The following is a 27378-nucleotide window of genomic DNA, read 5'->3' as shown; positions in this document are numbered from 1 at the left end:
GCCGCTCGCAGCGCCCGCCGTCCGACCCGCCGCCTCGGGCAGGGGGGGCCCCCGCCGGCCCAGCGCCCCCCGCCCGCACCGACAACCAGGTGCGTGACCGCCCCCCCCCCCCGCCTTCTTCCCCCCCCCCGGGTGTCCCCCCCCGCCCCGCGTCGGACGCCCGACCCCGCTGCCCGGGCACCCCGGGCCCGCAGCCGCCGCCGTTGGCGGGGGGGGGGGACACGCGGACGGGAGCGGCGGGCCGGGACCCCCCCCCCGCGCTCCCTGCGGGACGGGGTCTCCATGGAAACGGTCCCGGGACGCCCCCGGGGTTGCGGGGCCGGGGGGGGCAGCGTCCTGCGGCAGGACAGCGGCGGGGCCGGCGGGCACTGACAGCGCCGGGCCCCGGGGAGGGGAACGGGCGGGCTGCGGTCCCTGCCCCGCGACGGCGCGGCGTGCCGCTGCCCTGCCCGGCTCGGCGGCCCCGGTCCCGGCGGCACCTGCCGCTCCCGGGGCTGGGGGGGGTCCCGGGGGCGGGCGGCGGAGCGCGGCGTGCCCGGGACGGGCGGGCGGAGTTGGGCGGCGCGGCCCCGGCCCTGCCCCGCGCACCGGGGGCCGGGCGATGGCGGAAGAGCCCTCCCCGGGGGCAGCGCGGCCGCCGCCACCTCCATCTTCGGGGCTGTCCCGGCGGCGGGGCGGGGGGGGGCGGCGGCGGCACCGGGCTCCCCCGGGGGCAACTGTTGAGCTGGGGCCGGGGGCTGCGGGCGGCGGTGCGGGGCCTGGCCCCGGCGGGGCGTCCCGGGGGGCCCTGCCCGGGCGCGGCGGCTCGGCCGCGGGCAGCCCCGCCGGTCGCGGTGCCGGGGCGGGGGGGGGGGCCGGGGCGGTGCCGCCGCCCCCCGGGACCGGTGCGGGGTGAGGGGGGAGTTCGGGCAGCGGCGGGACCGGGCGGGAGGCGCTTCCTGCCCCCGCCCCCCGGGGAGGAAGCCAGAACTCCCTCGGCGAGCTCCGGACCTCCGTTACCGGGCACCGGCGCCTGAGTGCGGGTCCGGCCGGTTCCCAGAGCCGCCGGGAGAAGGTCTTCGAGGGTAGGACGAGCAGGCGGTAAGTTCCCGTCCCTGCAGAGCATCGGTCCCGGTCCCCATCCCACCGGGGGTCCCGGGGGATCGGCGCGAGAAGGGCCGGTGCGACCCCTCGGCCGCTTGTCCGCATCTTCTTCGCCGTTACCCGCGCCTCGCCCTGCCCTCCGCGTCGCCGGCCCGTGCGTCCGCCCGCTCCCGGGGCTGCGTCGTGCCCGGCCAGGCCACCGGCTCCGTCACTGCCCCTCGCCCGGCCGGGAGGGTCTCGCGGACCGGGCTGGCGTGGCGTGGCCTTCGGGAGGAAGCCGCCCTTGGCATCGCGGCGTGCCAGGCTGCGCTCCCGTTGCCGTATTTCGGACGATGCGCGCCTTCTCGGAGATGAAATTTTTTAACGCTGTCTGCCCTTAGTGGCTCCTTTTTTTTTTTTTTTTCAGTCCTTAAAAATCTGCGGCAGCGGGCGTTCGCGGGGACGGCCGGGCTGCCTGGCGCGCGCGGGGGCTGAGCCGCACCGGTCGCCCAGCGGCTGGGGCTTGGTGGTGAAGGACTGCTGAACGTGCCGCAAACTTGGCTTTTATTTTATTTTATTTTTTTTAAATGGGGATGGATTTTCTCTTTTTTATTTCCGATCCATCGCACCGAGTCTCTATAATTACTCGCGGTGTTACTGTGTCTTTAAATCAGCTTAAGCAAATGCGTGTAGGCAAAGCCTGGCTCAGCGCGGCAGCGGCCGGGGCTGCCGGTGGGGAGCCCCGACCGAGCTCGGGGCTGCCGCACCGACCGCGGGCCGGGCCCCACGCCTGGCACCGGCTCCCGCCAACCGGGGTGGCCTGGCCTGGCCGCGCGGGGTTTGGTTCCTCGCTGGCTGTTCCTGGTCACTCCTGCGAGTTTCTGACCTCTGCGCCAGCGGGAACGTAGCAGAAGATGAACCGTTTCCTTTTTTTCTTCAGTTTTCTTGTTTCAGTTTCTCCCTCGCTGGGTATCATGCCCATTCTGAGTCCCATGAGAGGACCGTCACGGTGGGGTTTTTTTTTAAATTTATTTTTTTAATTTAATTTCTATTTCTTCGCAAGCGGTTTGCTGTCAGGGGGTTTTGTGAGGCAGTGCTCGGCGCTGAATCCCTGCGAAGGCGTCTCGGGCAACGCTGGGCGCTGGCACTCGCTCCGGACCTCTGTACCTCAAATGGACGCCCGACACTCACGTATGAAAACAAATACGGTTTCTTGCCGGTGTTACTAATGGCAACGAAGATTGCCAAAGTGAGCAAACTATGGCAAGCGCCGGAGACCGTTCCCGTCCGCGCGGACCGTTCCCTTCCGGCGCTTCTGAGCCCCGCCGCGGCACGTGCCGCCGTCCTCCGCCGCTCTCGCTGCCGTCGAAGCAGCCGGGCTGCAGGCGACGCGCTCCCAGTCCCGTCTGAGTTTCCAGCAGCTCGTGTCGTTGCATATTTTGTAGCCATCCGGGGAAAAAGCCCTCGCCTTCGAGGTTTCGCTGCTCTCTGGGAATGAACGTTACAAAGGTGTCACCCTCGGGTGTGTTTCCAGGGTCAAAGTGCAGCCCTCCCGGCCTTCCGCCGTGCCCCCGCACAGCACCGCGCCAGGGCGAGCGGCCGCGTCCTCCCCGTCCCCCGCTGCGGGGGGATGCGGTGGGCTTTCTCCTCCGCGATGCCCCGCGGCTGGGAAGTCTCCCTTTCCTTCCTCTGTGCCGCTGGCCCGCTGAAGGCCGCGGCCAGAGCGGAAGGAGGCACCGCCGGCGGGCAGCGTTCTGCCGTCTCCGTGAAGGCCGCGGGCATCGCTTTGTGCGCCGAGCTCCCACCGACGTGACCCGCGGCGGGATCACCGGAGCTGGCCCTTGGGCTCGCGCCATGGCTGCCGCTCGTGCAGCGGGGAGAGGCGAAGCTGCTGATCGTCCCGGGCGAGCTCGTGCCATCGTCGGAACCCCGGCCGTGGCGCACGTCGCCGCTCCTTCGCTCGTCGCTCTCCTGCCTGCGTCGGGGGGTGATATGCCCGCCCGGAGCCCCGGCGGAGGAGCCAGCTGGCTTGGTGCTTAACGTACAGAGCAGGAAAATACGTGACAAGCTTCCCAGGCAGCACGGTCCTGAAGCTGAACGTGTTCGCGCCGTGAAGAAGTGGCTGGCACAGGCCGTCTCCGTGAGGAGGAGGGAAAGCCCCTCTCTGTGCCCGCGGGCCTGGGTCCGCCCCGGCTGCGGCAGAGGTGGGCGGCTGTGGGACGTCGTGGCTCTGGTTGACGTGGTCAGAGCAGTACGAAAGTGGTTTAGACCCGGTGGCGACGTAGACGTGACATCTGTTAGGGCGAGCGCCGGCGGTACCAAACCCTCCGGTAAAACCCCAGCTCTGCGTGGCTGGCAGTTCGGTGGCGGCCCAGCAGCGCTGCCTGACATGTTTGCCGAGAAGCTGGGCGTTGTGTCCAGCAATGGGACTGATCCTGCCGAGGAATCGCTGTTATTTGGGGGCTGGCGGGGGGGGCACAGCTTGGAAATGTGCTTTGCAGCTCCTGTACCCCCCTGCTGCGATAAAGCTGGGGCGGGAGGTGCGAGTGCGAGGGGCGGCGTTGCAGCGGAAAACTGCGTTGGGAAGCCTCACCTCGGGCAACTTGCATGGGGATCCCGGGGAGCAGGCAGGGTTGAGCGGGGTCGGCGTGGGGAGCCCGTGGGCCTTGGTCCCCTGCGGCTGTGTGGGAGCTGGCGGGGGGGGGCGGCGGCAGCCCGTCCTGCCGTCCACGGCTTGCCCTGTGTCCGGGCTGCGGTGGTCTCGGCGCTGCTGGGATTTCAGCGGGAGGAGGATTTGTCTAGAGAGAATTCTTAGAAAAGATCCATTCCCGAAGAACTTCGTCTGGGGGAAACTTGTTTCCGTCGGCGGTGTAGCGGTGTTTCGGTGGTAACGTCTCGACCTAATCCAGGGGAACTTCCACGTGCAGCGAAGTCCCCGCTAACCTGAGGAAAAGCGTGCTTTTACTACAAGGAAAACGCCTTCTGCTTTGCTTTTTCTGGAGCCTGGAAGAGACGGGTTTGCAGGGCGGCATCCTCTCCTTTTGCAAACCGACGGGAGGTGTTGTCTTCGTGAACGAAACCCCCTCGCTTTTATTCTGATCCACGGCGTTGGTTTCGCTGCCAGTCCCTCCGAGGGCTTGCTGCTGGGGGGGAGCGCCTTCGGCACCTTCCCTGCGCGCAGCTCTTCGAGGACGTTCCGTGTCGAGAGGTGAAGGAGCTGTGATATCGCACGGCGAGCTTCTCCGTGCGAAATGCTGTGTCGGTGTTCTTGTTTGGTTCTAAACTAGTTTTCTTTGCAGTTAATTAGAATTGGCTGGGCACCTATTTAGCTAAATCAAAATAAGACTGTGGTTTCGTATACGCTTCCTTTGGCAGACGTAGCGGCTTGAGCAGAAGCTGTGCCAGGCTGTGCCCTCTCCCTCCAGGTGAACCTGCTCGAGGAGCTGGTGGGGGTTAAAACCAGCCCAGCCGTGGAGGGGAGGGAAAAAGAGGTTTTAAACCGAGATCAAGTCCCCGGTCAAGTTTACCGGGACACCGCGCGGTGTCAGTGACAGGACTGAAGGGGAGAGGGGAGAACGGCTTCGACAGTTTCTCCAAGAGCTTCTTCGAGTCGAAGGCAGGCACGTGAGCCCATGCCCTAGTTGTGTTCTCCAAGGGGCTCCTACTGGTTTAATCACATCCCTTCAACGCTGTGTCGGGCTGCACCAGTGTAGACGAGAGATGTGCTGGGTTTCCTTCTGTCGACTCGACTAAAAGGGTGCTTTGACCCAGGGAGGCTGCAGTTGCTCTTTCTGCTTCGGGGCTGCATCGGAGGCTGCTCGTCCCTGCGTTTCTCAGCGAACTTCCCGGCGTCCGCCATCGTATGGATGCTGTTCTTTTGCCGTTCGCTCCAGGTTGTGCTCGAGACCGCGTCTCTTGTTTTTCCTTGCCTTGGCTGAAATCTTGATCCTTCTTCTCTTCTGTTCTTCTTCGTTCCCTGCGAAATGCCTGCCTTTGGCACGTGTCCCACGTCGTCCGTGGAGGGTGGAGGCCAGGGATTCGTGAGACAGTGTCTGTCTCTGTTGCTGTGTCCTCCTGGCTCGCTTCTCGTGGCCGTCGTGCCTCCTCTGTTGGCCAGCTCTTACTCGAGCGCTCCAAACGTGCGGTTTCTCCCAGCTCCTCCTACCACCCTGTTACCACTTTTCCCTTGCCAGACCTATTTGCGGGTCACGCCTCAGCTGTGCTTGTTTGAGGCTTCAGCTCGGCTCCGGCTCCTGTTCCGCACCGTGCAGCCGCACGCGGCCCCGTCCCCCGCGGCACAGAAGGTCCCTTTGGATTTCTCCCCAAACGTCGGTCCTGCCGCTGTGCTCAGGGGCAGAACCTTTCTCCTCCCCTTCTTTCAGTTTGGCCTAAGATGGTGAAATCCCCGCAGATTGTTTGTTCCCCTATTTCCTTTATGTTGCGTTTCTCTCCAAGCACCGAAAGACTCCTCCCCTTCCTGCTCCAAGCCACCTCGCATTCTCTTTGGGTATGACCCTGCTCTCTGTCTGAGCGTCTGCCCGGCTCCCCCTTCGTGAGAGATCACTTCTTCCATCTTACAGTGTGTGTCTTTGAGCAGGTTTCCCCCTCTTCTCCTGCCCTCCGATTTCCGTAGTCTGTTTGCTCGCTTGTGCCCTCGTACGTGCAGATGGGTCTGTCGCTTCTTTTTTGCAAGCGAGCCGCCTTGCCTCGATTTCTCCTGCGTGCCTGGCCCTTCCTTTCTGTCTGGAGGATCCCCGCTGGCGTGTTCGGGCTGCGGTGAGGATACCCGGCGGCAGGTCAGAGGAGTCGTTCGGTTCCACAGCCCGATCGCTCGAGCCGCTGGCCGGTAGATCCCTGCGCAGCTCGTTTCGGCGTAAACGGATGGTGCGAGCAGCTTCTTGTCCCGTTCAGAGCTTGTGTCGCCAGGAGCTTGTCAGGGAAAAGAAAACCGACGGAGATCTGGGATCACGTGTCGCTTTCAGCTTCTTCCCACTCTCACCCGCTGCACCGAGAGCGTTGCCGTGGCTCTGTGCCTGCTTTACCTGCGGATGTTTGGTATTTATCTGAACCAGGCAGCTCTCTGACAGCAGCTCTCCGCCTTTTGCAGTCAGTCCTGCGTGGTTCGACCGAGTCCACTTGTTAGCGCAGCAGATCCTTCTCTCCCTTCGTTGCTTTTTCCCTGATACGACTTCAGCAGCAAAGCTGCCTTAATGCTCGAACACCCAGCGCTGCACGATTGGCTGCGACGTTCTCCCTCGAAAGCTCCACCCAGCCGACGGTGCGTCTTGGATGCTCCCGAATCTCTGGATTTCCTCGCGTTTTCCACCCGTAACTCCGCCGAATAGCAGCACCTTCCTGGCAGAGGGAGGGGACAATCCCTCGATGGCACGCCTGGCAGCACTGCTGGCAAACCTCTGCTCCCTCCGGGCTCCCCCAGCTGCCTCCTTGTTTGAGGCTCTCCCCCTCTGAGCCCGCCACGTGCTGGTTTACCAAGGTCCTAGGAAGCCTTGGGGAGGTCAGCATTTTAACAGACCAGCATCTCGGGTAGAGCTCTGCCTTGCGGCTCGCTACCCGGTGCTGGAGGTCCCTCTGGAGGGAGAAGGGGAGGAGTCTTTCAAGGGGTGCGTATGTGTGTGAAGACGCCTGTGTGAAGCTCTCAGGGTATCCCCAGGGGTTCTGGCAATAAAGTCGCTTAATGCAGGGAGGAGCAGACTGTGGCTTCCGTCCCAAGGCGCCGCCGATTTCTTCCAGCCCTCTTCCGGACAGAGGTGTAGCATCTCGGGCGCTGTACCTCGGAGCTGGGGCTGACTCTCTCCGAAGCGTGGCTGAATGCGAGCGTCCCGGGGAGAGGTACCAGTCCTGCGTTTCTCTTTCGTAGGCAGAGCGGCCCCGCGAGCCCCAGCAGGTCCCGGTGGTGACAAGCAGCTGTCATGATCTCTACAGCACCTCTCTACAGCGGGGTGCACAACTGGACCAGCACAGAGCGGATTCGCATGTGTGGCCTCAACGAGGAGAGGTGAGGTGCGTCGGTGGCGTGGTGGGGGGGAAGGCAGCGGAGGAAGCGAGCTGGGGATCTGGAGAGGCTACGGGAAGGGAGCTGGCGCTGGCTCGGCCCGCTCTTACCAGGGTGAGAAAGGGACTGAGGGGCGAAAGAGCCGCAGGGAGGGGGTGGGTGTGGGGTCAGATGGCGGCATCCTGCAACGGTCCCCGCGAGGAGGGCCCGCGGGCAGAGCGCGCTGGAGGTCTCTGCAGAGGAACCGCTGGCTGTGTGTCGCCGTGTTGCCTCCGCGGCGCTGGTGGGTGTCGAGGCCGAGTCGTCTGCGTGCACTGTTGGCTTCACCAGGCCCGTGCTCTTAACTGCCAGGGGAGGGAAAGAGCTTGACCCACTGCAAGCCAAGCCGCTAAGAGGAGCTTTCGGTGAGCCAGGAGGGTTAGTGCAGACCAAATGATTAGATGGGAGAGTTGTGACATGCCACCAAATGGGAGATTAGGGAGGATTAGTGGCTGGGAGGCAGAATCGATGGAGACGACTTCCTGGCCTGCCCCGTGGCTTTGCGTCGCCTTGTCGTTCTCGCAGCCCTGGGGTCTTGTGCTCAGAACTGATCGGTTTGTGGCTGCCTCGAGGCTGCCACGGCTCCGTTTGCTGGGGACGGAGAAGTTCCACAGGCTCGGAGGCAGCGCGTGCCTCTTGTTCCTCGCCACGGGTGTGGAGGGTTCTGGCGGCGAGTCCCCCGGGGCCGGTGACACGAGCAGCGGCACCGGCCAGGGCTCAGGCTCCCGCTCGGGGCAGGGATCATCTCCAGCCCTCAGCGGCCGCTCGCCCCACCGTGCGTCCCCCAGATAAGGGCCGGGGCCGGCGTTGCGCTCTGCCTCTCCCACACCGCTCGCAGCTGCTCCTCGTTTACAACAGACGTGAAAGTTCGGTGGGGGGGGGGGGTGTCTGAGCAAGGCGGGCGAGCCGGGCGGGCGCAGCCGAGCTCTCCCTTGGCCGCCAGCCCCGCTGAGGGCCGGGCCTGGGGCGGCTGGCGCGGGGCGGGCCGGCCTGCGGAGGGGCCCGGGCAGGCCGCGCCGCGCCGTCCTGCCCCCGGGGCCGTCCCGGCAGCTGACAGGGCCCGGGCCCGGCGGGTGCGGGGCGGGTGCGGGCCGGCCGGCCGTGCGGGTGGCCGAAGGGGCCGGGGCAGGGGCGGGGGAAGGGCCGGGAGGGGCCGGGCAGGGCCGGGCCGCGCTGTCCAGCTCCGGGCCGATCGCTCGCGGGGCCGCGGGCAGCCGGCTGCGCTCGGGCGCCCCCTGGCGTCCCGCCCGCCGCCCGCCCCTGTGGAGCCGCTCCCGGCCCCGCTCCCGGCCCCACTCCCGGTCCCGCTCCCGGCCCCGCTCCCGGCCCCAGGGGCACCGGCCTGGTCACGGGCACCCCCCCAAGCCCCGCCGCAGCGCTGGGCCGCGCCGCACCCCGAGCCCGGGCCGCCCGCCATCCCCTGGCCGAGGGGTGTCCTCTGGGCCTGCTGCGGCCGGGGAGCGCGGCCTTGTCCCGGGGGGCTGGCGCTGGGGCAGCCCGCAGCGGGGGCCGGGAGCCCGAGGGGGAGGCGTCCTCCCACAGCTGGCGTCCGCTACCTGCTCGTGAGGGCCGGGGGTAGGGGAGCAAGCCGGGAAGAACCGCAGCGCCCGCGGATGCTGAGCTCCAGCTGCTCTCCCCGGGCCCCGGCAGCTGCTCTGAATGACCCTCAACGAGCAGCGGCCCCTCGCAGGGTGAATACCCCCGGGCGCTGTCCCCTGCCCCTCGCAGACCCTAAGGACGGCTGTCGCCTCCTTGGGCTCTGCAGTCCTCGCCCTGAATTCGGGCTTCCCGCTCAGGAGCTCTCTCCTGGAGAGACGGGGTCGGATGGGCAGGCCAGCAGGACGCCGGGCGGCTGTGGGCACCCGCTGCTCCTGTCCTGGGTGGCGTGGGACTGGAGAGCTTGGAGGGAGATCTGCACCTCAGGCTGGGCTGGAAGTCCCGGGGCAGGGAGTGAGCGTGGCAGGGAGATGGAGGGGACAGCGTGATGGGGCTGGGAGCGTGTGTCGGGGCAGAGCGGGAGGCGGGGGGGACGGGAGTAGGTGTGCGGAGCCAGGCTGTGACGCAGCACAGTCGGGGAGGGCTGGGCTGGCCCATGGTGAGACCCTGGGGGTCGAAATGGCCGTGGGTGAGGAAGGTGCACGGAGCTGCTGGGCTGCAGAGAAAGTCCTGCTGGGCGGATCGGAGCCGTGGGGTCAGCGTTCGTGTGTGTGCGAGGAGGTGCTGTCCTGCGGGCAGGGCTCCGAGGAGGGAGGGCTGCCATGGCCAGCGGCGCTCCTCACCCCGTCGGTCTGCTGTGGCTTGTGCCCGTCGTGTGAGGTGTGGTGACGAGGAGCCGGCTATCTGGAGCAGGCACGCTTCGTCAAGCTGCCAGCTGCTCTGCCGTCCCACGCCGGGTCGGGGAGGGGCAGGCTGCTGGGAGAGTATCGTGGGGTTTCGTAATGCTGTGTCTTGTTCCCCGGCTAGGAGAGCCCCCCTTTCTGATGAGGAGTCTAAAACGAGCAGCTCCCAGCACTTGGGGTCTCAAGAGTTTTGCGTCAGCAGCAGCCTTTCCGAGGTGAGCGCCTTGCGTGCGTGTCTGGGTCCGAGACGGCCTTTCCCTGATGGAGCATCTGCCCCGATGGCTCCCGCGGGCTCCTTCTCGAGGGGGGGGTCCTCCGTGCAGGAAGGCAAAGCAACGCTCTAGTTCGGCACGAGCTGTTTGCCGCTTCTGCCTCTGTGTCTTGCGGGGGGATAGGGAGAGGGTCCCGCCTGCTTCGCTGGGAGCCGCTTGCGCGGCTCTGGGGAACACCTTCTCCCTTCTCGTTGCAGGTGGAGCTCACAGCAGTCAGTGGTGGTGGCGGCAGCGCCCAGGGGCTGGAAGCTGATGGCAAGGTAGAGGAAAAGCTTGGGCCCAAATTGGAAGAGCAGCCGCCCGATCCCAACCTAAACCCGGAGTGTGCGGGAAAGACTGCGAAAGATGATGCCCCGGGCCCTCTGGCAAGCCAGGGGGGTGGCAGAGGGCAGGAGCCCGCAGTCCCCAGAGCTGCCGAGCGGGACAGCAGCGGTGCTGACGCTGCCTGGACACCAGCAGATCCCCTCGGCGACAAGCAGGCTGGTGCTCCTCCAGCCTGCTCTGCAGCTCCAGAGACCGAGCCCGCTGGGAAGGAGAAAACCACCCCGAGCGCTGGAGCGCAAGGGCCGGGCGTGCTGGCGGAAGGGACGCTGTCTGTCGTCGTCTCCGGCTGCAACACCTCTGCCTCCACCCCAGCTACTTTTACTCTGAACAGAGTGTGCTTTCCCACGTCTCAGGCCCCTGCTATGCAAAAAATGCCCCTGTCCTTTCAGGCCGGGGCGGTTCTGAGCCCGAGCCAGTCGCTGGTGTACATCCCACCCCCCAGCTGCGGGCAGCCGCTCAGCGTGGCTACGCTTCCAGCCACCCTGGGGGTCTCCTCCACGCTCACCCTCCCCGTCCTGCCTTCCTACCTACACGAGCGTTGCCTGCCGGGCATCATCGCTTCCCCGGAGCTGCGCTCCTACCCCTACACCTTCTCCGTCACCAGGCCCTTGGCTTCAGACGCCAAAGTGGTGTCTGTGGAGGTGAATCAGCTCAGCTGCCCGTCACCCGCGGCCGGAAGCGGTGCCCAGGCTGCTGCCGAGGGTGCTCCCCCATCCACCGCCGGCCCTTCCCTCGCCCCCAGCCAGCCCGCGCTGGCAGCGCCGTGCGGGAGCGCCGCTCCCGCTTCCGGCACTGGTGCGCACGCCAGAGCCCCGGCAGCTCCCGAGCCGCACGCACCGGTGGCTGCCACTTCGCTCTCCCCCCTGAAGTCCCCTCCGCAGCTCGAGCGTGAGATGGTCTCCTCTCCGGAGTGCAGCGAGATGCCGCTCGATCTCTCCTCCAAGTCCAATCGTCAGAAACTGCCTCCGCCCAGTCAGCGCAAGACACCTCCTATGCCCATCCTGACGCCCGTGCACACCAGCGGCAAGGCGCTTCTCACCACGGTCCTCTCCAAGTCCCAGCGCGCGGCCCAGGCTGCGGGCAGCAGCGTCACCTCGTGCCTCGGCACCACCCCTCCCTTGGTCATCTTCCCTGAGTTCCTGCGCAACGGCGAGCAGGGCTCCTGGGTGAAGAACACCACGCTCATCAGCACCATTCCGGGCACCTACGTCGGCGTCGCCAACCCGGTGCCTGCCTCGCTGCTGCTCAGCAAGGACCCCGGAGTGAGCTTCAGCAGGGACCCGCGCCACCTTCCCAAGCAGGAGCCCATTTCCATCATCGATCAGGGGGACCCTCGCAGCGCCGGGGTTCCCTGTGGGAAGAAAGCCAGCCAGGTCAGCACAGAAGGACAGCAGGATCCTGCCAGGAGACTTCTTCATGGCAGAGTTGCTCCAGGAGCTCCTCTGTGTCAGTCCAAGGACATCTCCACCTGGAATCCCGGCCAGGGAAGCGTGTACCCACGATGCCCCGTGAATGGGAAACCTTCCAATCCTCAGCTTCTGCCTCTCGGCTGGTCTCCTTATCATCAGACCCCCCTGCTTTCCATTGGCATCTCCACGACGGGGCAGCTGCCCCCAAACCAGAGCAGCTCCTGCAAGCCAGCTGGTGCCGGCGAGCTCCCGACATTCCCGAGCGTGCAGCCCACAGAGTCCAGCGCAGCCGCCCAGAGCCTGCCGGAGGGGCTGCCCAGGCTCCCGCCTCAGGAACGGGAAGCTGCGGCCAAGAGCAAGAGCTGCCGGGCCTTGCCCAAGCTCTACGAGGAGCCGTCCAATCCAGTCCCGTCGGATGCGGGTCCGTCTCTTCAGACCAGTGCTTTGGATGGGAAAGCGGGGAAGGGGAAGCCGGACAACCCTCAGCAGAGTCAGGAGCGCGGGCAGCCGGAGGCTGACTCCGGTAAGGAGGGCAGCGCGCAGACTGAGGCTCCCCAGGGGAGCTGTAGCCTCAAACAGTTGGATGCAAAGCCCAAAAACCAAGTGTTAGCAGCGTATCTGTCGCACGATCTGCCCGCGGCCGGGCAGCAGAGCCTGCGGATGATTTCGGAGGTGCCCGCTGTGCCCGCGGAGAGCCAGCGCAAGGAGCCGGGCTGCGAGGGCTCGCCGGAGCCGCCAGCTGCAGAGCCGCTCCAGTGCGTGCGTCAGGTGGATCTGTGCAGGGTCAAGAAGGAGCGAGTGGAGTGCGACGTGTCATTCCCTTCTGTGACTTGCCTTCGCGCCGGGACGGCTCCCCAGGCCTTTGCCGAGGTCAAGCTCAAAGGAGCAGGGCAAATCAAGCAAGAGGGCGGCGCGCGCTGCAAGTCCAAGCGGCAGCATGATGGGGACGCCCGGCAGGCCCACAAGAGACCGAAGTGCCAAGCCCAGGACGGCGAGGAGTCCCCGAGCAAATCGGGGAGCCGCAGCGTGCATGGCCGGAAGGTGGGTGGGACGGGCTGGGGCTGCTGGGCTGTGGCGCAGGTCAGTGGGTGAGGAGGGAGCTCTCGTGGGGGGGGGCAGCTGAGCGCACAGGGCTTTCCACCCCTGCCCTTCGGCATTACCTGGCAGGGGATTAATGTTCCCGTGTCTGCAGGTTATCTAGAGTGAAAGTGGACCTGGGGTGTCAAAAACACTGGAGGGCACCGGCACGATGCGTGGGGGACAGCGTTTTGTCCCTTCTCCTTTGCTTTTCCAGCCCAGTCAGTTGGCAGCTCAGGCTTCAGTCTGTGTCCTCCATTCACAGTGGCGAAAACACCATGACAATCCTCACGAACTCGGCAGGCGAGAAGGCCGAACCGGCCTGGGCTCGGTGAAGGATCACAACAGCCTCAGGGTAAAGCGTAAGCGCAGGAGGCCGGCGAAGACGGAGTTCCCATCTCCGGCACGCCGCGGGGACAGCCACGAGGAAGGTACGCTGGTGAATGGCGACGTCTTCTTGCGGGGTCAGGCTGCAGCGGTTCCTCATGCCCGTGGGGCCCAACCGCCGCTGCCCGGGAGCTGAGCGGCCTCCGGAGCTGCCGCGGGTCGGGACCCAAAGCCGAGCGGCAGCGTGATGCCGGACTGCCCTTCCCGGGCCAGCGGACGTGCCTGCACAGATCTGTGGCATGTTTGCTGAAGGCTCGGTTCTCCCCACAGGTTACCTGGAGAAGAAGCCCAAGAACAACTTTCGGGATTTCATTCCGGTGGTGCTGAGCAGCCGGACGCGCAGTCAGTCGGGTGAGCTGGTGCCGGGGGACCCGGGTGGCAGTCCTGGGTGGCCTGCGAGCATTCCCCTGCTTAGCTGGCCTTGTGCCTGCCTTCTGCCCTGCCTTGCAGGGCTTTTCTCGTAGACACTCTTGGCTTTTTTGTCAGCTAGAAATCCTGCTTTCTTGCAGGAAGCATCGCTGGCTCTTCTGCTGGTGTGACGGGAGAGTGTGATGTGACTGGTCAAGAGATTTTACCGTTGCTGGAGGAGGATCAGGAAGAAGAGGAGGAGGAAGAGGAGGAGGAGACATCCTTGAAACGTCGCAAGCTGCGAAAATCCCACAGGACATCGCGCTATCACAGTCGCAGGGCCAGGGACAGGTCTCTGTCCGAGAGGAGCGGCTGTTACACAAGGAGGACCCGGGAGCTGCCCTGGAGAGTGGAATCGCCCAGGCAGCTGTGGGAGCCCAACGAGGAGGAAGAAGATGACAGCCACATCAAAAGGAAGAAAAGGAGACGACAGAAAAGTCGGAAATACCAGACAGGAGAATATTTGACTGAGCGAGAGGAGGAGCGGGTGGGCTACCCCCACAGGAGGCGAAAATCCAAAGCAGGTACAATCTGGGAGGGGGTTTCTGGTACCAGGCTGGGGATCAACGTGGGTGTTTTTTTTTTTTTGTTTCGTTGTTTCATTTGTTGGGTGTGGGATTCTTCGGAGTTTTTGGATTTGGGGATTTTTTTTTTGTAATTGTCGTAATTTAACCCGGCACCTGGCAACTGAGCACTAGACAGCCCAAAAAAGATGGATCTCCATCATTGTTAGTGGCTTGATGTCCACAGCGTGGGCCGCTTCAATTGATCAGCTCTTCTTTGAAAAATATTTACAGTAAATCTCGGAGTAGGAAACAGCAGCTGATGTGGCTAATTAGATACTGATCTTACCCTCAGATTAAGGCAGAGGGCGTGGGAAAATGCGAATCGGACGAGGTAGCACAGTGAAATATTTCTGGACAAGCACAGGCTCCTGGGAGCGGGGTTTGGCTTTCCTGGCTAAAGCGGAGGGAGATGGAGCATCGCGGTTCCGCTGGGCTCCTTTATGCTTTGTCTTGCTTTATTAAGGCGACTTGCGAGCTTGCATCAGGGCACGCAGGAGAGGATTAACACAGCTAGAGTGCCTGCAAGTGGCGGAGAAATCCCCGTGTGGCTCGTCTTTGCAGCTTCCCTGGGAGGAGAGGGCTGTGCCACCTGCCTGTGTCCTGCTCGCTGCTCCCCCTCCACTCTTGCCTTTCCTCCCAGAACTGCCCAGACCGTGTGCTCCAAACTAAATCCACGTTTCCCTGAGGGTCAGCGGTCCCTGCGGTCCCTCCTCCCTGCCCGTGCAGGGGCAGCCTCAGGCTGTTGGGAGCAAGACTGGGGTTCACCCCGCAGCGCACCGATGGCTCAGCGTGTGCTGACAGCTGGCTGGGTCCCCCGGGTAGCTTCTGTCAGGGTTGCAGGAGAGCATGTCCGAGCCACGGTGCTGGGGGAAGCGCTTCTGCCGGCCCTCTGTACCCTTGGGCCTTGCTCTTGGAGGGGATGTGGTGGATACGGACCAGTTGCCTTCTGCTGCGTTGCTGCTCGGATCGACAGTCCTCAGGAGAGGCTGAGGTGCTGCTGCTGAGGTGCTGTGAGAAGGAGAGGTGGCCGCTGTCCTCCCAGCACCTGGTCCCCCAAGCTACGTTTCTGCCCTGGCACAGTTTGACGCTGTTGCTGCAGTGTCTGGGTGCCTCTGTGAGACCAGGAGTATGGTTTCTGATGGCCTTCCTGGCATCTTCGCAGTTTGAGGGCGTGCTCAAGCTGTCTCCCGCTGATGTCTGTCCCAAACAGAGCCTGAGAAGGAGGTCTGAGTGCAGCAGCATTCAGGAGGGATTTCTCCAGGAGCTTTACCACACTCCTTGAGAGTGTCTGTCTTCTGTCCAGAAGCCGGTTTCCCTCAGGGACTGCTTGCTCGGCCCTCAGATACGTGAGCTTCTGTGTTTTGGATTCAGAAGCTGTGGCCTAGAGCCGTTGCTGCCTTTGGAGATGAGGACCTGGGTGCTACAGTGGCTCTGTAAGCTGGCCGGCAGACAGAGCAGGGACAGGGAGAAAGCAGACCACCGTGTCCTGTACTGGCTCAGGAACCTGCGTCGCCTGCGGGTACGAGCTGGAGCGATCCACTGACAAGCAGCTGGCTCGCTGAGGCCGGGTCCCTCCGGGAGAGGGGTTCACACGGGCAGTCTTCGGGGCGGGCACGTGGGTGAAGGAGGCTGGTCCCTTTGACGGTGAAGGATCCGTTGGCACGTCTCCCCTCTGACCGGTGCGGCCTTGACCCTTCTGACTGGCTGGGCTGGCCCTTCCTCCGCTACGAGCCCAAGCCCCAGAGCTTCGCCGCTGCTGAGCCGCGGTCGAGGTGCACGCGTTGATGAGAGCGCTAAGCCAGTGGCGTTCCTCTGTCTCCTTTGGATACTGGAGAGAGGGAGGGTCGATGCAGATCCCTGCCAGAGCCACGTATCGGACCTCTGGGGTAGGGGAACCCGCTGCCCACCTCCCCTCTGTGCTCGGAGGAGCGATGGAGTCCCTGTGTTTTCCTCCCGCTGGGTGCGCAGGGGCTGCCGGAGCGTGCCCCTGGCAAGCACAGACCGTCCTGGTCGCCACGTGCTGTCTGACCTGTCAGCGTTTTACCGCTTTCTCTTCACGAGACTTGGCTCTTCCTCGCCACATTCCCGGCTCTTCTGAGCTTTGTGCCGTTTCCAGCCCGTCTCCTCCGCAGCCCAAGGTGCTGCTGGTTGCCGGGAAGGTGTTCTTTGGCACGGGTGTGTGTCCTGCCGAGCGAGGTGTATTTAACGCTACGGTGATGGGCTGCTTTAAAAGCTGTGCTGCGAAGCGCGGAGCCCCTGCACGCTGGCAGAAGGAATGGGGTATCCGGGAAGGAGCATCTCGAGTCCTCGCATACTGCCCCGGGTTAGCTGTGACAGTGTAACAGTGCTGTAAAAAAGACACAGACGGTGTTACGGAGAGCCCAGCAGAAATCTCCGTCCGGTGACTGCTCCCAAAACAGCAAGCAGGCTGGTGATTGCCGTGTGCCACCTTCTTGGCAAGTATCGTTGCTAGAACTTCGCTGAAGTGCAGCCTGAGGAGTTGTGCATGAGCTTAGAAAGAAATACCGTGTTCTGCGTGGTGGGAAACTAGGACTGCTGCCCAGACCCTGTCTTGTGGGTGCGTTCTCTTTGCTCAGAGCCAGGAGATGTCTCCTGTTCCTCGCCGAGGTACACCCAGCGTGCTGTGTTCTGTCAGGCTCTGTCGAGCCCGTGGTTTTCCCCTGACCGTGGCAAGGGCAGAGGCTACGCAGGGCCGGCATTCGAGCACAGCCGCTTCCCGGACTTCAGCTGGCTGGGCTTCCCCGGCATCCAGAGCAGCTAAACTAGGGCAGTCCCTGCCCAGGCCTTCTACAGCTCGTTTATGGGCCTGTTGTCCATGAATTTGCCTAAATAATTCCTGGTCCTGGTGATAACATCTGCCTGCAGCGCCTGGAGGTGGCAGCGAAGCCCTGAAGTTCCCTCTGTGCTGTGCAAACTCCTTTCTGCTGTCTGTTTTTCAACTGGTCTCTTACTCCCTCCATCGAGTGCCCATGAGTCTTGTGCTGCAGGATTGGGTGAACGAGGTTCCTCCACTTGGCCGATCCACCCTTTTACGATTTTTGCAGATTTTGGTCACATCCTCCTCTGCATTCTCCTCTCCAGACTGAGGAGTCCCAACCTATCTTGTAGGGTGGCCTCGCCACCCCTCGCTTGGTTTGCTTGCCTTTCTCCACTTCCACTCCATTTTTCCTGAGAAGTGGAGACCAGAACAGCACTGCAGTACTTGAGACATGCTGGCTTTGAGGTTTTATTTGTGGTTCTACCTCGGTGTCTTAGCCAAACCTATTTTTCTGTGCAAGACCCGTGGCCCCTGCTTCCTAGCAAGAACAAGACATACGGGGAAGTTATGTTTGGTACTTGACGGGGAGAATCTAGAATCTCTGCAGAACGTGGAAGCTGAAGATGCTGCTCCTGGAGATGTACAAACCCTGCCTTGTTGCTGGAGGCGGCAGTGTTCCTAACAGATGTGAAGCTTCGTTCCGGGAGTTATCCCCTTGATCCCTTGAACCAACCCACTGGGGCATCTCCTAGCTCTCCCCCGAGAAACGAAGCAAAGTCTTTGTTGCCAAACAAAGTGCCCAAAGCTGTGGAGAGAGCCAGGCTTGGGAGACTCGGGCTCTGCGAAGCTGTGTGCAGAAGCCGCCTCCGTCCTTTGCGCAGGGCTCTTCCTTGGTAACCTGCCGGATTCCAGCACTGACCGGCTGCTCAGCGCGCGGTGTGTGGTGCTGTACGAGCCTGGGGGGCTGTGTGTTCACAGGGTTTCACGTTCTCCTTCCATACTTTGTTTTCCCGTTGCTGTTACAGGGAAGCAGAGCGCCTGTCCTTGCTCGATGCGCGGGGCTTCGTAATGAGCAGCCCTGCAGCTCTGTGTGGTGCGAGGAAAGACTGGATTTCCCTTGAGGCACCCTGGTACTGCCTACCTGCATGCGTATTAATCGAAGCTTTAATATGCTGCTTAAGGGGAAGATGTGAGCGGGCAAGGCAGGGCCTGGTTTTGTAGGCAGCACAGCGACGACTGTTCGCAGACAGCTTAAAGGGGATTTTTGGCGTTTTCTGCTTCTGCGGGGTGTCCCGCGTGAGTCCCGCCCAGCCGTGCAGGTGGGGGAGCGCGCCGTATGGCAGCCTGCGATTACCAAACTACCGGGAAGCGCGCGGACAAACTGGGCTGCGCCGTGCTGGGTTCCCTGTCAGACCGAAGGAAAAGCCGGGGTCAGGTGTGTGCAAGCCGCAGCTCTCGGCAGGCCTGGCCTTTTCAGACCAGGATGGCTGGCTGTCGTTGGGCCTCCCGTGTCCACGGTCTGGGTTTCTGGATGAGTGGCCGGCAAAGGTGAGCAGTTTCTGTTGCCTGGCGGCAGAGGTCTGGGTTGCTGGCCTTCAGTGCTGTGCCTACAGCAGCTCCTCATTCCCGTTTCTCCGTTAGATTTTAGGTACCGGAAGCAGAAGGAGTCCGTGCAGGGTAAAGGCACAGAGCTGCGGCTGAGGAGCCGGCTTTCCCCATCCCCCCGAAAATCTCAAGGACACCCAGACTTTCGGAATGGCTTCTTCCTGGAGCACTCTGACAGCTCTCCCATCCAAGAAGAGCTGGAGAAACCATCAGGAAAACGCAAATGTAAAACCAAGCACCTGGCAGGGATCTGTGACGAGGGGAAGGTATGGCTGGGGCTGAGGAGGGGAGCACGCACGGGGAGGACAGAGAGAAGGGGACTCCTCTGAGTAAGCCGTGGCCACACGTGCCAAGGAGTTGTATTCCTTCCTTTTCCAGGGGAAAGGCTGCTGGAACCAGCCCAAAATGCGCCCTCCGAAGAAGCCCCAGGACTTGTGGGCGCTTTGTAAGTCCCGTCGGGTCAGCCCGGAGAGTTCCCCCGAACCGCCTATGGCCCAGAACGTTCCTCCTGGAGCTCGGCGGCTGATTGTGAACAAAAATGCAGGGGAGACCCTTCTGCAGCGAGCAGCTCGCCTGGGCTACAAGGTGAGTTCGGCCGCCCTTTTCCGCGGTGTCCCCTGCGCTGCCTTGCCTGGGTTGTGTGCGGCCGGGCCTGCAACGCTCGTGTTCCCGCAGGACGTGGTGCTGTACTGCCTGCAGAAGAAGAGCAGTGACGTGAACCATCGTGACAACGCTGGCTACACGGCACTGCACGAAGCCTGTGCGCGAGGCTGGATCGACATCCTCCACATTCTGCTGGAGCACGGCGCCAACGTGAACTGCAGCGCGCAGGACGGCACAAGGCAAGCCGGCGAGGGGGGCACGGCGGGGGAAGCACGGAGAGGCGTGGGAGCGGGGAGCAGGGCGTGTTTTTCCGGATGAGCTGTCGGTCATCGCTAGCTTTGTCTTAACCCGAAGCAGAGCATTTGCTTTGCGAACTCTTCCAGTCTCTTCTTTTTCTGCCAATGCTTCTGTCCTTGCAGGCCTGTCCACGATGCAGTAGCAAATGACAACCTGGAAACCATGTGGCTTCTACTCTCCTATGGTGCTGATCCCACTCTGGCCACTTACTCTGGGCAGACAGCAGTGAAGCTTGCCACCAGCGAAGTGATGAAGCGCTTCCTCTGCGGTAGGTGCCAAGCCCGGGGGCGGCGGTGCTTCCATCCTTCCAGTCTGGCACCATACGGGACCAGATCTGGGTGTCAAAGGGTTTAGAAGTGCTTGAGCAGCAGGTGACTGAATCATTTTAGCTCTGTCCCGTCACGCGTGTGTGTTTTTACCGCCCAAATTTTAATTACAGTTGTTTTCCAGATAAGATATGATTCGCTTTTCAGTCTTTAATGTGCAAGGAGATGGCAATGCCACGGTCACACAGCTACAGACAGTGCTGTGCGTGAGGCTTGGAGACGCTGTTCCACCGTTCCCGCTTCTGCTGCGTAACCTAAGGGAACGTATTTTTGCTGCCAAGTAGCGATGCCTTCTGATCAAACCCAGCTCTGCCCAAACGCTGCCTGCCTGCCGCTGTTGGAAAGGCCCGTTTGGATCCCGGTGGCCGAGAGTGCAGCGTGCCTGCTCTCTGCGCTGGTTGTGTGGAAGCAAGATGAGCGTTGTGGCTTCTACGCAACAGCGAGGAAGAGGCAGCAGTGGTTCCCAGATAGCTGCAAGGCAGAAAACCTCCAGTGTTGAAAAAATCTCATTTGCCAGCTGTCTGTCTGAGCTGCTCCAGGCTTACCTGCACACGCGGGTGTTGGAGATGTAATTCTGAACTCGAGACGACCCTAGGAACTTTTCTTTCCGACCCACATAGTGTGGTCGGTTGCTTTCCCTTTTCAGCTTGTATCTCATGTTCTCAGGCCCGGGGCCCTGCTGCCCTCTCCTGAGGGCGGGCGCCCTTCTTGCGAGTCGTGGTTCAGCTTTTGCCGTAATGCAGAGTGGGGAAGAGCAGCAGAGGTGAAGTGGCTCACCAGGATCAACGGATCTGCGTGCCAGGATCATGCTTTGACCAGTAGATAAGCCTTAACCCTCTCTATTGCTTCTCTTTAGATTACCTTTCGGATCTCGAGGGGCGCGCTGACGGGGATCCTCGAACAGCGTGGGACTTCTACAGCAGCTCTGTGCTCGGTGAGTTCAGTCTGTGCCAGTTCCTTCACGGCAGCAGAGCAGAGAGCAGCAGTGCTGTGTGATGACGCGTCATTCACTCGGGTCGGTCTGCGTCCCTCCCGACTCACGTCGTAGCCAGAGCTCTGGCCGTAACGCTGCCTGCTGGGAGGTGCTCCTGAAAGGGGCTTTTTCTCTGGGAGGCTGCACGTGTGGACCCCTCCAAGCAGGCTGAACGCAGCGTGCAAGACTAGACTCCAGGTGCTGCTGGTGATTCCTGAGGGTCTCTGGGTGTCGATCCCAGACCGTGTTATACTTGTAGCAGTTCTCGTTAGTCCAGTCATCAAGATAAAACCAAGGAAGGCAGAGAAGTCTTGGTATAGAAGTCTTGAACTTCCAGGTTCCCAGAGCTGCCCATCCCTCTTCTCTGCTTTGGAGGGGAGGTGTTCGTCCAGGGAAGGTCCTCTTCTTACAGTGGCAGGCATTCCCCAGTGAAGGCATGACTTCTACCTTTTACTGTCACTTCCTGAAAATTGTGGTTACCAGCCTTGAAGTTTTCTTGAAACGATACAGGCGCAAGGTCTGCAAACGGTTCGCTGTGTTGCTCCAGTTCCCCCAGGGTCCGTGAACGATGGTGTGGTGGATCTAGCCGCGGGCCTGTGCCAGGCTGCAGAGTCCCTCCTGGCCACTTTGCCGACGTAGATCAGCACGCTCAAGCCCTTCGTAAAGACTTGGGTTACCTACGCTGGCAAGCCAAAAGGCAGCTGGTTTTAGCTGCTCACCTCTGTCGTTTCCAACATCCCTCTAGAAATGAAAAAATGCAGATACGTACGGAAGGGTGCTCTTGGGAGAGGACTTACCCTTGGAGGACCCTGATGTCTCTGCGTTTCGGAACGGAGGAAATTCCGTGCTCCTAAGAAGACTTTGTTTGTAGGCTTTGGCACTCAGGCACGCCAGGGAAACTGTTCGCATCACAGCCTCCTTCCTTTGGATTTCTCACTCTTGAAGCTATCACGGTCCTTGAAGAAGCAGCCTCTTTACCACAAGAAAAATAGCTATTCTTTGACTGTAATGTTTTAGAGTAGAGATCTTACCAGTTTTGATTTATCACTGATTCCCACTTGGATTTCTCTGATAGACAAGGGAGGAAAATTGTGTGTGTGGTTTTGTGGGTAGGAGAGTTTGGCGCTCTGGTTGCTGCTGCGTGCTGGGTTCTTGGTTACCCAGAGAGCTTATGTGCTTGAGCTCCACTATCCGCTTGTGTCCCGTTTGTCAGCGTCCTGTCCTCTTGAAGATGCTGGCATGGGATTGTGGACTGCCGGTTCTCATACGCTCTAGGAGACCCGCTGCCACCTGCGAGCAGCTTAGAAATGTGCCATCTCGGTTTTCGTACACCCTGACGCCTGGCGTGAAACGGGTGGGTCTTGGAAAAGCAAGCCACTGGTGTTTAGTTCAGAGTAGCTGCTGCTTGCAGGCCTTTCACTGCCACGTCCCCCGGCACGTCTCGAAAAATCCCGTCTTGCATCATGTCCTCCTACGTTTCTGTCCTCCACCCCGGCGGCAAAAAGACAGGGGTTATTTTTTTCAGCAAGCAAACCATCACCGACCTTTTGGTGTTTGCTGGGGGGATGGAGGGAGGTTGGGGTGCCATCGTGATGGCAGTTCACTGCCCGCCAGGGCCTCGCTTAGACCCTTGGCTGACACATGGAAAATCTCCACGGGGAGTGCTGGGAGCTGCACTTCTTCTCCTTCCCCTGGACCTTACTCGAGCTTTTCAGAGTATTTCTTCATTTGAGGGTGGAAAAAGACTACCTTCCCTGTTAAACTCGTCCTGCCGCTTCCAGCGGGGCTTCACACTGAATGCTGGCCACCGTGGCTGCATCTCTGCTGGGTCTCTGTCGCTCACATGGTGCCATCTGTTAGGTTTTGCCTGCTTTCTCTCCTGTGCTACCTGAAGCTGGTTAACGAGCCAGACAAATCCCGCGCTGGTCTGCCTGTGCCCTTCCCTGGCTACGTCACCTCACCCTTGCTGCAGTGGAAAGATCCCTCCAGTCTTGGCTGGGCTGATGCTCGCCTCTCGGGTGCTTCGGGCTTCACTGGGTGCCTCTGCACAGCGCTTGGGAGAATGTGGGCTCCTCCCAGACATGAGACTGATGGTCCCTGGAGAAATGTCAGCGACACAAAATGTGCTGAAACCCCGTGGCTTTGGTCTGGCTTGTGGGGTGTTTCCGTCTCTGGCTCGGAGAGAGGACGGCAGAGATCCCACTACAGCAGGACACTGCGTGTTTCAGCGAGGAAGGGCCAGACGCCCAAACCTGAGACGAGGGGCTGTGTTTTTTAGGGTGCTGTTTACAGGGTGTTTGGAAACGGGCCCTTTTGGCTCCGTTACCTTCCGCAGCCACCCTGGGTTGCCGAGAGCAGATGCTCCCCAAGGCAGGGAAGTACCTGATTCTGCTCTTGGGTAACTGAGCTGCTCCCAGCTGAGCCAGCTCAGCAGAAAGCTGTTCTCCTCCGTCAGTGGCTCAGTCCTGCAGAGCTTCCCTTTCCAGCGGATCCTCCAGCTGAAGCACAAAACATCGCACGTCCCTCGGGGCGGAGGAGAAATCCCAGGCCCCTGCTTGATCTGTTTCTATTCCTCGAGGCAGGAACGTCGTCCACATTTTCCTTTAGGTCTGCAGATCTCTGGGGGCCGGGAGATAGTGAGGGAAGGCGGGGTGTGGGGTCTCGGGGGTCTGAGCATGGTAAAGTCATCTGCGTCCCCCGCTTGGTGCTGCTGGGGTTCCAGACGCCAAGTCCCGCTCGGGGCTGTGTTCTGCACCTGGGACCAGCGCTGCTGTGCCAGATCATCTCCCCGTTGCTGCGCTGGTACCGCGCGTTCCCGTTCCTGCCGCAGCTTCCACCCAGGCTGACGGGCAGGGCCGAGGGAGAAGAATTTTCAGGAGAGACGTTGCACCCTGTCGTTGCCACGTGAAATGCATTTAATTCTTTTTCCCTGGGTTGCTCGAGAAATTTGAGGTTTTTTTGGTGGTGGAATCTTTGCCAAGCAGTTATCAGACCAATGCTCAAGTCGCTTATTTTTGTCCTATTCTACAGTAAGTTTTGAAGATTTAAGCACCCTGTTTTTCTGTTTCTTGGGGAATTTATTTTTCCTTGTCAGGACTAAGAAATGATTGAATTTTTTTCCCGAGACCCTGTCTGAGCCTGCGTCTCCTGTCGTCTGCTGCTGTTTCTCTGTTGAAATGACACTCCTGCAGGGTGCCGCGTTTGTCCGTAGAGCAGCGTGGGGCGCGGAGCTCGCTCAGGCAGCACACTGTGAGGTTTTTTTTCAGCCTTCTCTCTTGTGCGTGGTGTTGAGCTTTTGCCTGATTGGTTTATTTGCTCACCAGCACATTTGGTCCGAGTTCCCTCTCTAGAATCTAAACTGTTTTCTGGAAGTATTTGGAGTCGCCCCGTGTTACCTCAGCAGGACAAAACCACTCTGCCAGCCCAAGACTATTCTTACCCCTTAATAATACAATCCAGGCAGCAAGCTGCTTTCCAGCAGACGCTCTTCAGCTCGGTGCGTAGTAAATTTAACTGCCTTGAAACGGTTTGCGGATCAGGTGCGCTGCTCTGCGTCTCCTGCGGCAGCAGATCCGGCTGCAGCTCGGGTACCTCCCGGAGCAGCCGGCTTCGTGCCAGGAATCCGCGGGGCCGACTCGCTGAAGTCGCGCTTGTTGTTGCTTGGTTGTGTCGGCCTCTAGATCTGCCGCAGCGTTTGGTGGCACAGCCCTGCAGTCTTTATTTAGCGACCGGCGCGGGCACGCACCTCCTGCCGGCAGCAGTCGCGGGTGGGATCTGGGCGGAGAGGCAGAGCGCGGTGCCTGCCTTTATCGGACCTGTGCAGACAAAGCGTCCCGTACACCCACCTCCTCCTCCCCGGGCCGGGTCCCTCCCGGCCGAGGGCAGAGGTGCTGGCAAGCGGAGGGGGCTGGGCCCGTCTCGGGGTCAGCGTGGGGACGGCCGGTGCGAGCGGCTCCCTTCGCAAACAGGCAGGGCCTGGTCTCGCGCGCGGGCTCGGTGGGAACCCGAAGGCTGCTGCTGCGACACGGGGTGTTCTGACCTGACCTGGTCACGCTGCGCAGAGCAGCCAGCGCTCGCTGGGCTCCTCCGGACGAGGGGCTGGAAGGTGAGCGGGGGGAGCCCCTGGGATTCGGCCCTGGGGCTGCGGTGACGATGGGGAAGGTGCGTGCCAGGTTGCGGCGGCGGCCGGTCCGGCTGGGCAGAGCCGCTCCCCAGGGAGCGACGAGCAGTGGCTGGTGTGAAGCCGTGAGCGATGCCAACGTCTGTTCTGCTTGTTGCAGAGGGGAAGGACAGCATTGGATGCGATCTTCTGCTCAACCCTCCAGGAAGTTCAGACCAGGAGGAAGAGGAGCAAGATGCAGACAACTTCATGTTCGAGTTCTCGGACAAGCCGCTGCTTCCCAGCTACAACCTCCAAGTGTCAGTCTCCCGGGGGTGAGTACCTTTTCCTGGAGCAGAGAGCGTTTGGGTGACCTTAGCGCGGGGGGGAGGGGGAGCTCCCAGGACAGAGCCCGTGAGCTGGTGAGATAGCAGCAGTACGAGGCAGCCTTGGGCTGCCCTTCGGGTGAGGGAGAACGCGAGGTGTTCGTGTGTGGAGAACGCACGCCTGCCTGAGAAACGTTGAGAGCCCAAGTCCTGCGTCCAGCTCTGGAGCCCCCAACATAAGAAGGACAGGGATGTGTTGGTGCGGGGCCAGAGGAGGCCACGGAGATGATCCGAGGGCTGGAGCACCTCTGCTACGAGGACAGGCTGAGGGAGCTGGGGCTGTTCAGCCTGGAGAAGAGAAGGCTCCGGGGTGACCTTAGAGCAGCTGCCAGTGCCTGGAGGGGCTGCAGGAAGGATGGAGAGGGGCTTTTCACAAGGGGGTGCAGTGATAGGACAAGGGGGAACGGCTCTTAGCTAAAAGAGGGCAGATTGAGATGAGATATTAGGAAGAAATTCTTCCCCATGAGGGTGGTGAGGCCCTGGCCCAGGCTGCCCAGAGGAGCTGTGGCTGCCCCCTCCCTGGCAGGGTTCAAGGCCAGGTTGGATGGAGCTCTGAGCACCCTGGGCTGGTGGGAGATGTCCCTGCTCCTGGCAGGGGAGCTGGAACCAGGTGAGCTTTAAGGTCCCTTCCAGCCCAAACCATTCCGGGATTCTGTGACCCGGGCTCGGAGATGCGCCGGGCTCCAGGCACCGCTCTGCAGGTCGCAGCTTTTCCAAGCGCCCCAAGCCAGACAGGGACAGCGGTGGGCACTGGCAGCTGCTCTGAGGTCACCGCGGAGCCTTCTCTTCTCCAGGCGGAGCATCCCCAGCTCCCTCAGCCTGTCCTCGCAGCAGAGGTGCTCCAGGAGAGGTCCTGCGTGGGCTGTGCCCTGACGCTGCGGAGGGGGCACATGGGGAGAGCGGCGCCGGACCCCCGGCAGCGAGGGGAGGGGAAGGGAGGTGGGCAGCGTCCCTGCGGCCCCTCGCCCCTAACCCGCCGTCCTCTTGCCGTCCTCTTAGGCCCTGCAACTGGTTCCTCTTTGCCGATGTGCTCAAGCGGCTGAAGCTGTCCTCCCGCATCTTCCAGGCCCGCTTCCCGCACTTCGAGGTCGCTGTGCTGCCCCGGGCCGAGTTCCAGCGCCAGGTTGCTCTCAGCCAGGTGCTGGCGCAGGAGGAGCCGCGGGAGAGTCCCGAGCCGGCGCCGGGCGCTGCAGAGACCGTGGAGCTGGTGCACTACGAGCCCGAGCTGCTGCAGCTGCTGGGCTCGGCCGTGGAGTACCAGGCCTGGAGCAGCTGACGGGGACGGGTCGCTCCCTGCATCACGAGGCAATAATAAGGACCAAGGGGCCGCAGCCCTCCCGGCACCCGCCGCAGGGACCCGAGTGTTTGGCCAGCCAGCCCTCCTGCCCTCAGGGTCTCCTCCGGCCGGGGGGAGCGGACCCTCGCCTCCTCGGACGTCCCGGGGTCCCTTCGCGCCGAGCAGCGGCGGTTGCAGCCGTTGGCCCCCTCCAGCACTGGGGCTGCGTGAGCTCGGGGGGCGGCGAGGGGCGGTGGGTGCCGCTGCCCCTCCCCACCTCACCCCGTGGGACTGCGCCTCTCTGTTTGCCCTCCCCCTCCCAACGTCTTCCATAGTATTTATTTAATTAGTATTTAATTTGTAATGTTTCCTTTGTTTTTGCTGAGTCTGTATCACTGTGAGGGTGAGCTCTGGGCTAGGGGATGGGGGCTGCCTCCGGTCCCTCTCCAGCGCTCCCCTGGAACAGCCCCCCAGCCCTGCACCACAGACCCGGGGGGTCGCGGCCCTCGCACTGCGGCCGAGCGCCGGGGGACGGTCACGTCCCTTCGCTCTGGAGCCAGCCCCGCTGCTCATCGGCTCCCCGGGCTCCTTCCCGCGTCCTCTCCGTGCCGCTGCCCCGCAGCCCCGGCCCACGCCTGCCCGCGGCCCCGGGGGGTCTCGCCGCCGCAGCAGCCCCCTCCGTGCCCGGCGCGGTGCCCGCTCACTGGCGGGGGACGGCACAGTTTTATCGTACGGGTGCTAACGGGACTGAGGACGGGACAATCTGGTTTTCGCTGGCTCTCCCCCGCTCCGCGCGGGAGCAGTGGGCGGCGGGGGTGTTTTTTTTGGTTGGTTCGTTTTTCCTTTGTGTTGTGTTTCTTCCCGGCCAGGGCAGGTGTTCCCCTTCCCCACGGACCCCCGCCGCCAGCCCCCCGCCCGGGGGCCAGGCAGCACCTTGTTTCAGCCGAGGGTTTTTTCGCCTTTGGGTGTGTATTCTGGTTGCTCTTTCTGATTTCTGTTTTATTATAAGCAGCAACAGGCTGTGGTGTCAAAAACACTGATGTACAGAAAAAACCTGCATCAGGCCCCCCGTCTGCTGCCTCTCCTTCCCGGTCGCGCGGCTGCGGCCGGCTTTCTGCTCGCGACGGCCCCAGCCCGG

General features: G+C 62.2%; 1 protein-coding gene across 2 annotated transcripts; it reads left to right on the top strand.

Moving 5' to 3' along the window:
- On the top strand, positions 1-27299 carry BCORL1 (BCL6 corepressor like 1). Of its 2 annotated transcripts, none has more exons than XM_075435679.1 (14): positions 1-89; positions 6941-7078; positions 9578-9668; positions 9923-12499; positions 12801-12966; positions 13193-13273; positions 13432-13854; positions 18317-18546; positions 18659-18865; positions 18956-19122; positions 19303-19448; positions 20363-20440; positions 24760-24913; positions 25964-27299. In XM_075435679.1, exons 2-14 carry the CDS (start codon positions 6993-6995, stop codon positions 26238-26240), a joined length of 4683 nt encoding a protein of 1560 aa, XP_075291794.1. In that variant the 5' UTR covers positions 1-89; positions 6941-6992; the 3' UTR covers positions 26241-27299. The 2 variants fall into 2 exon arrangements, with proteins under 2 accessions (XP_075291794.1, XP_075291793.1); XM_075435678.1 differs by having other exon boundaries at positions 12753-12966.
- The last annotated feature ends 79 nt before the right edge of the window (positions 27300-27378 follow it).

This window comes from Opisthocomus hoazin, chromosome 14, assembly GCF_030867145.1.
Source record: "Opisthocomus hoazin isolate bOpiHoa1 chromosome 14, bOpiHoa1.hap1, whole genome shotgun sequence".
Taxonomy (NCBI): Eukaryota; Metazoa; Chordata; class Aves; order Opisthocomiformes; family Opisthocomidae; genus Opisthocomus; species Opisthocomus hoazin.
Note: the sequence above shows the minus strand (reverse complement) of the source record. Positions and strands in the feature narration are given on the sequence as shown.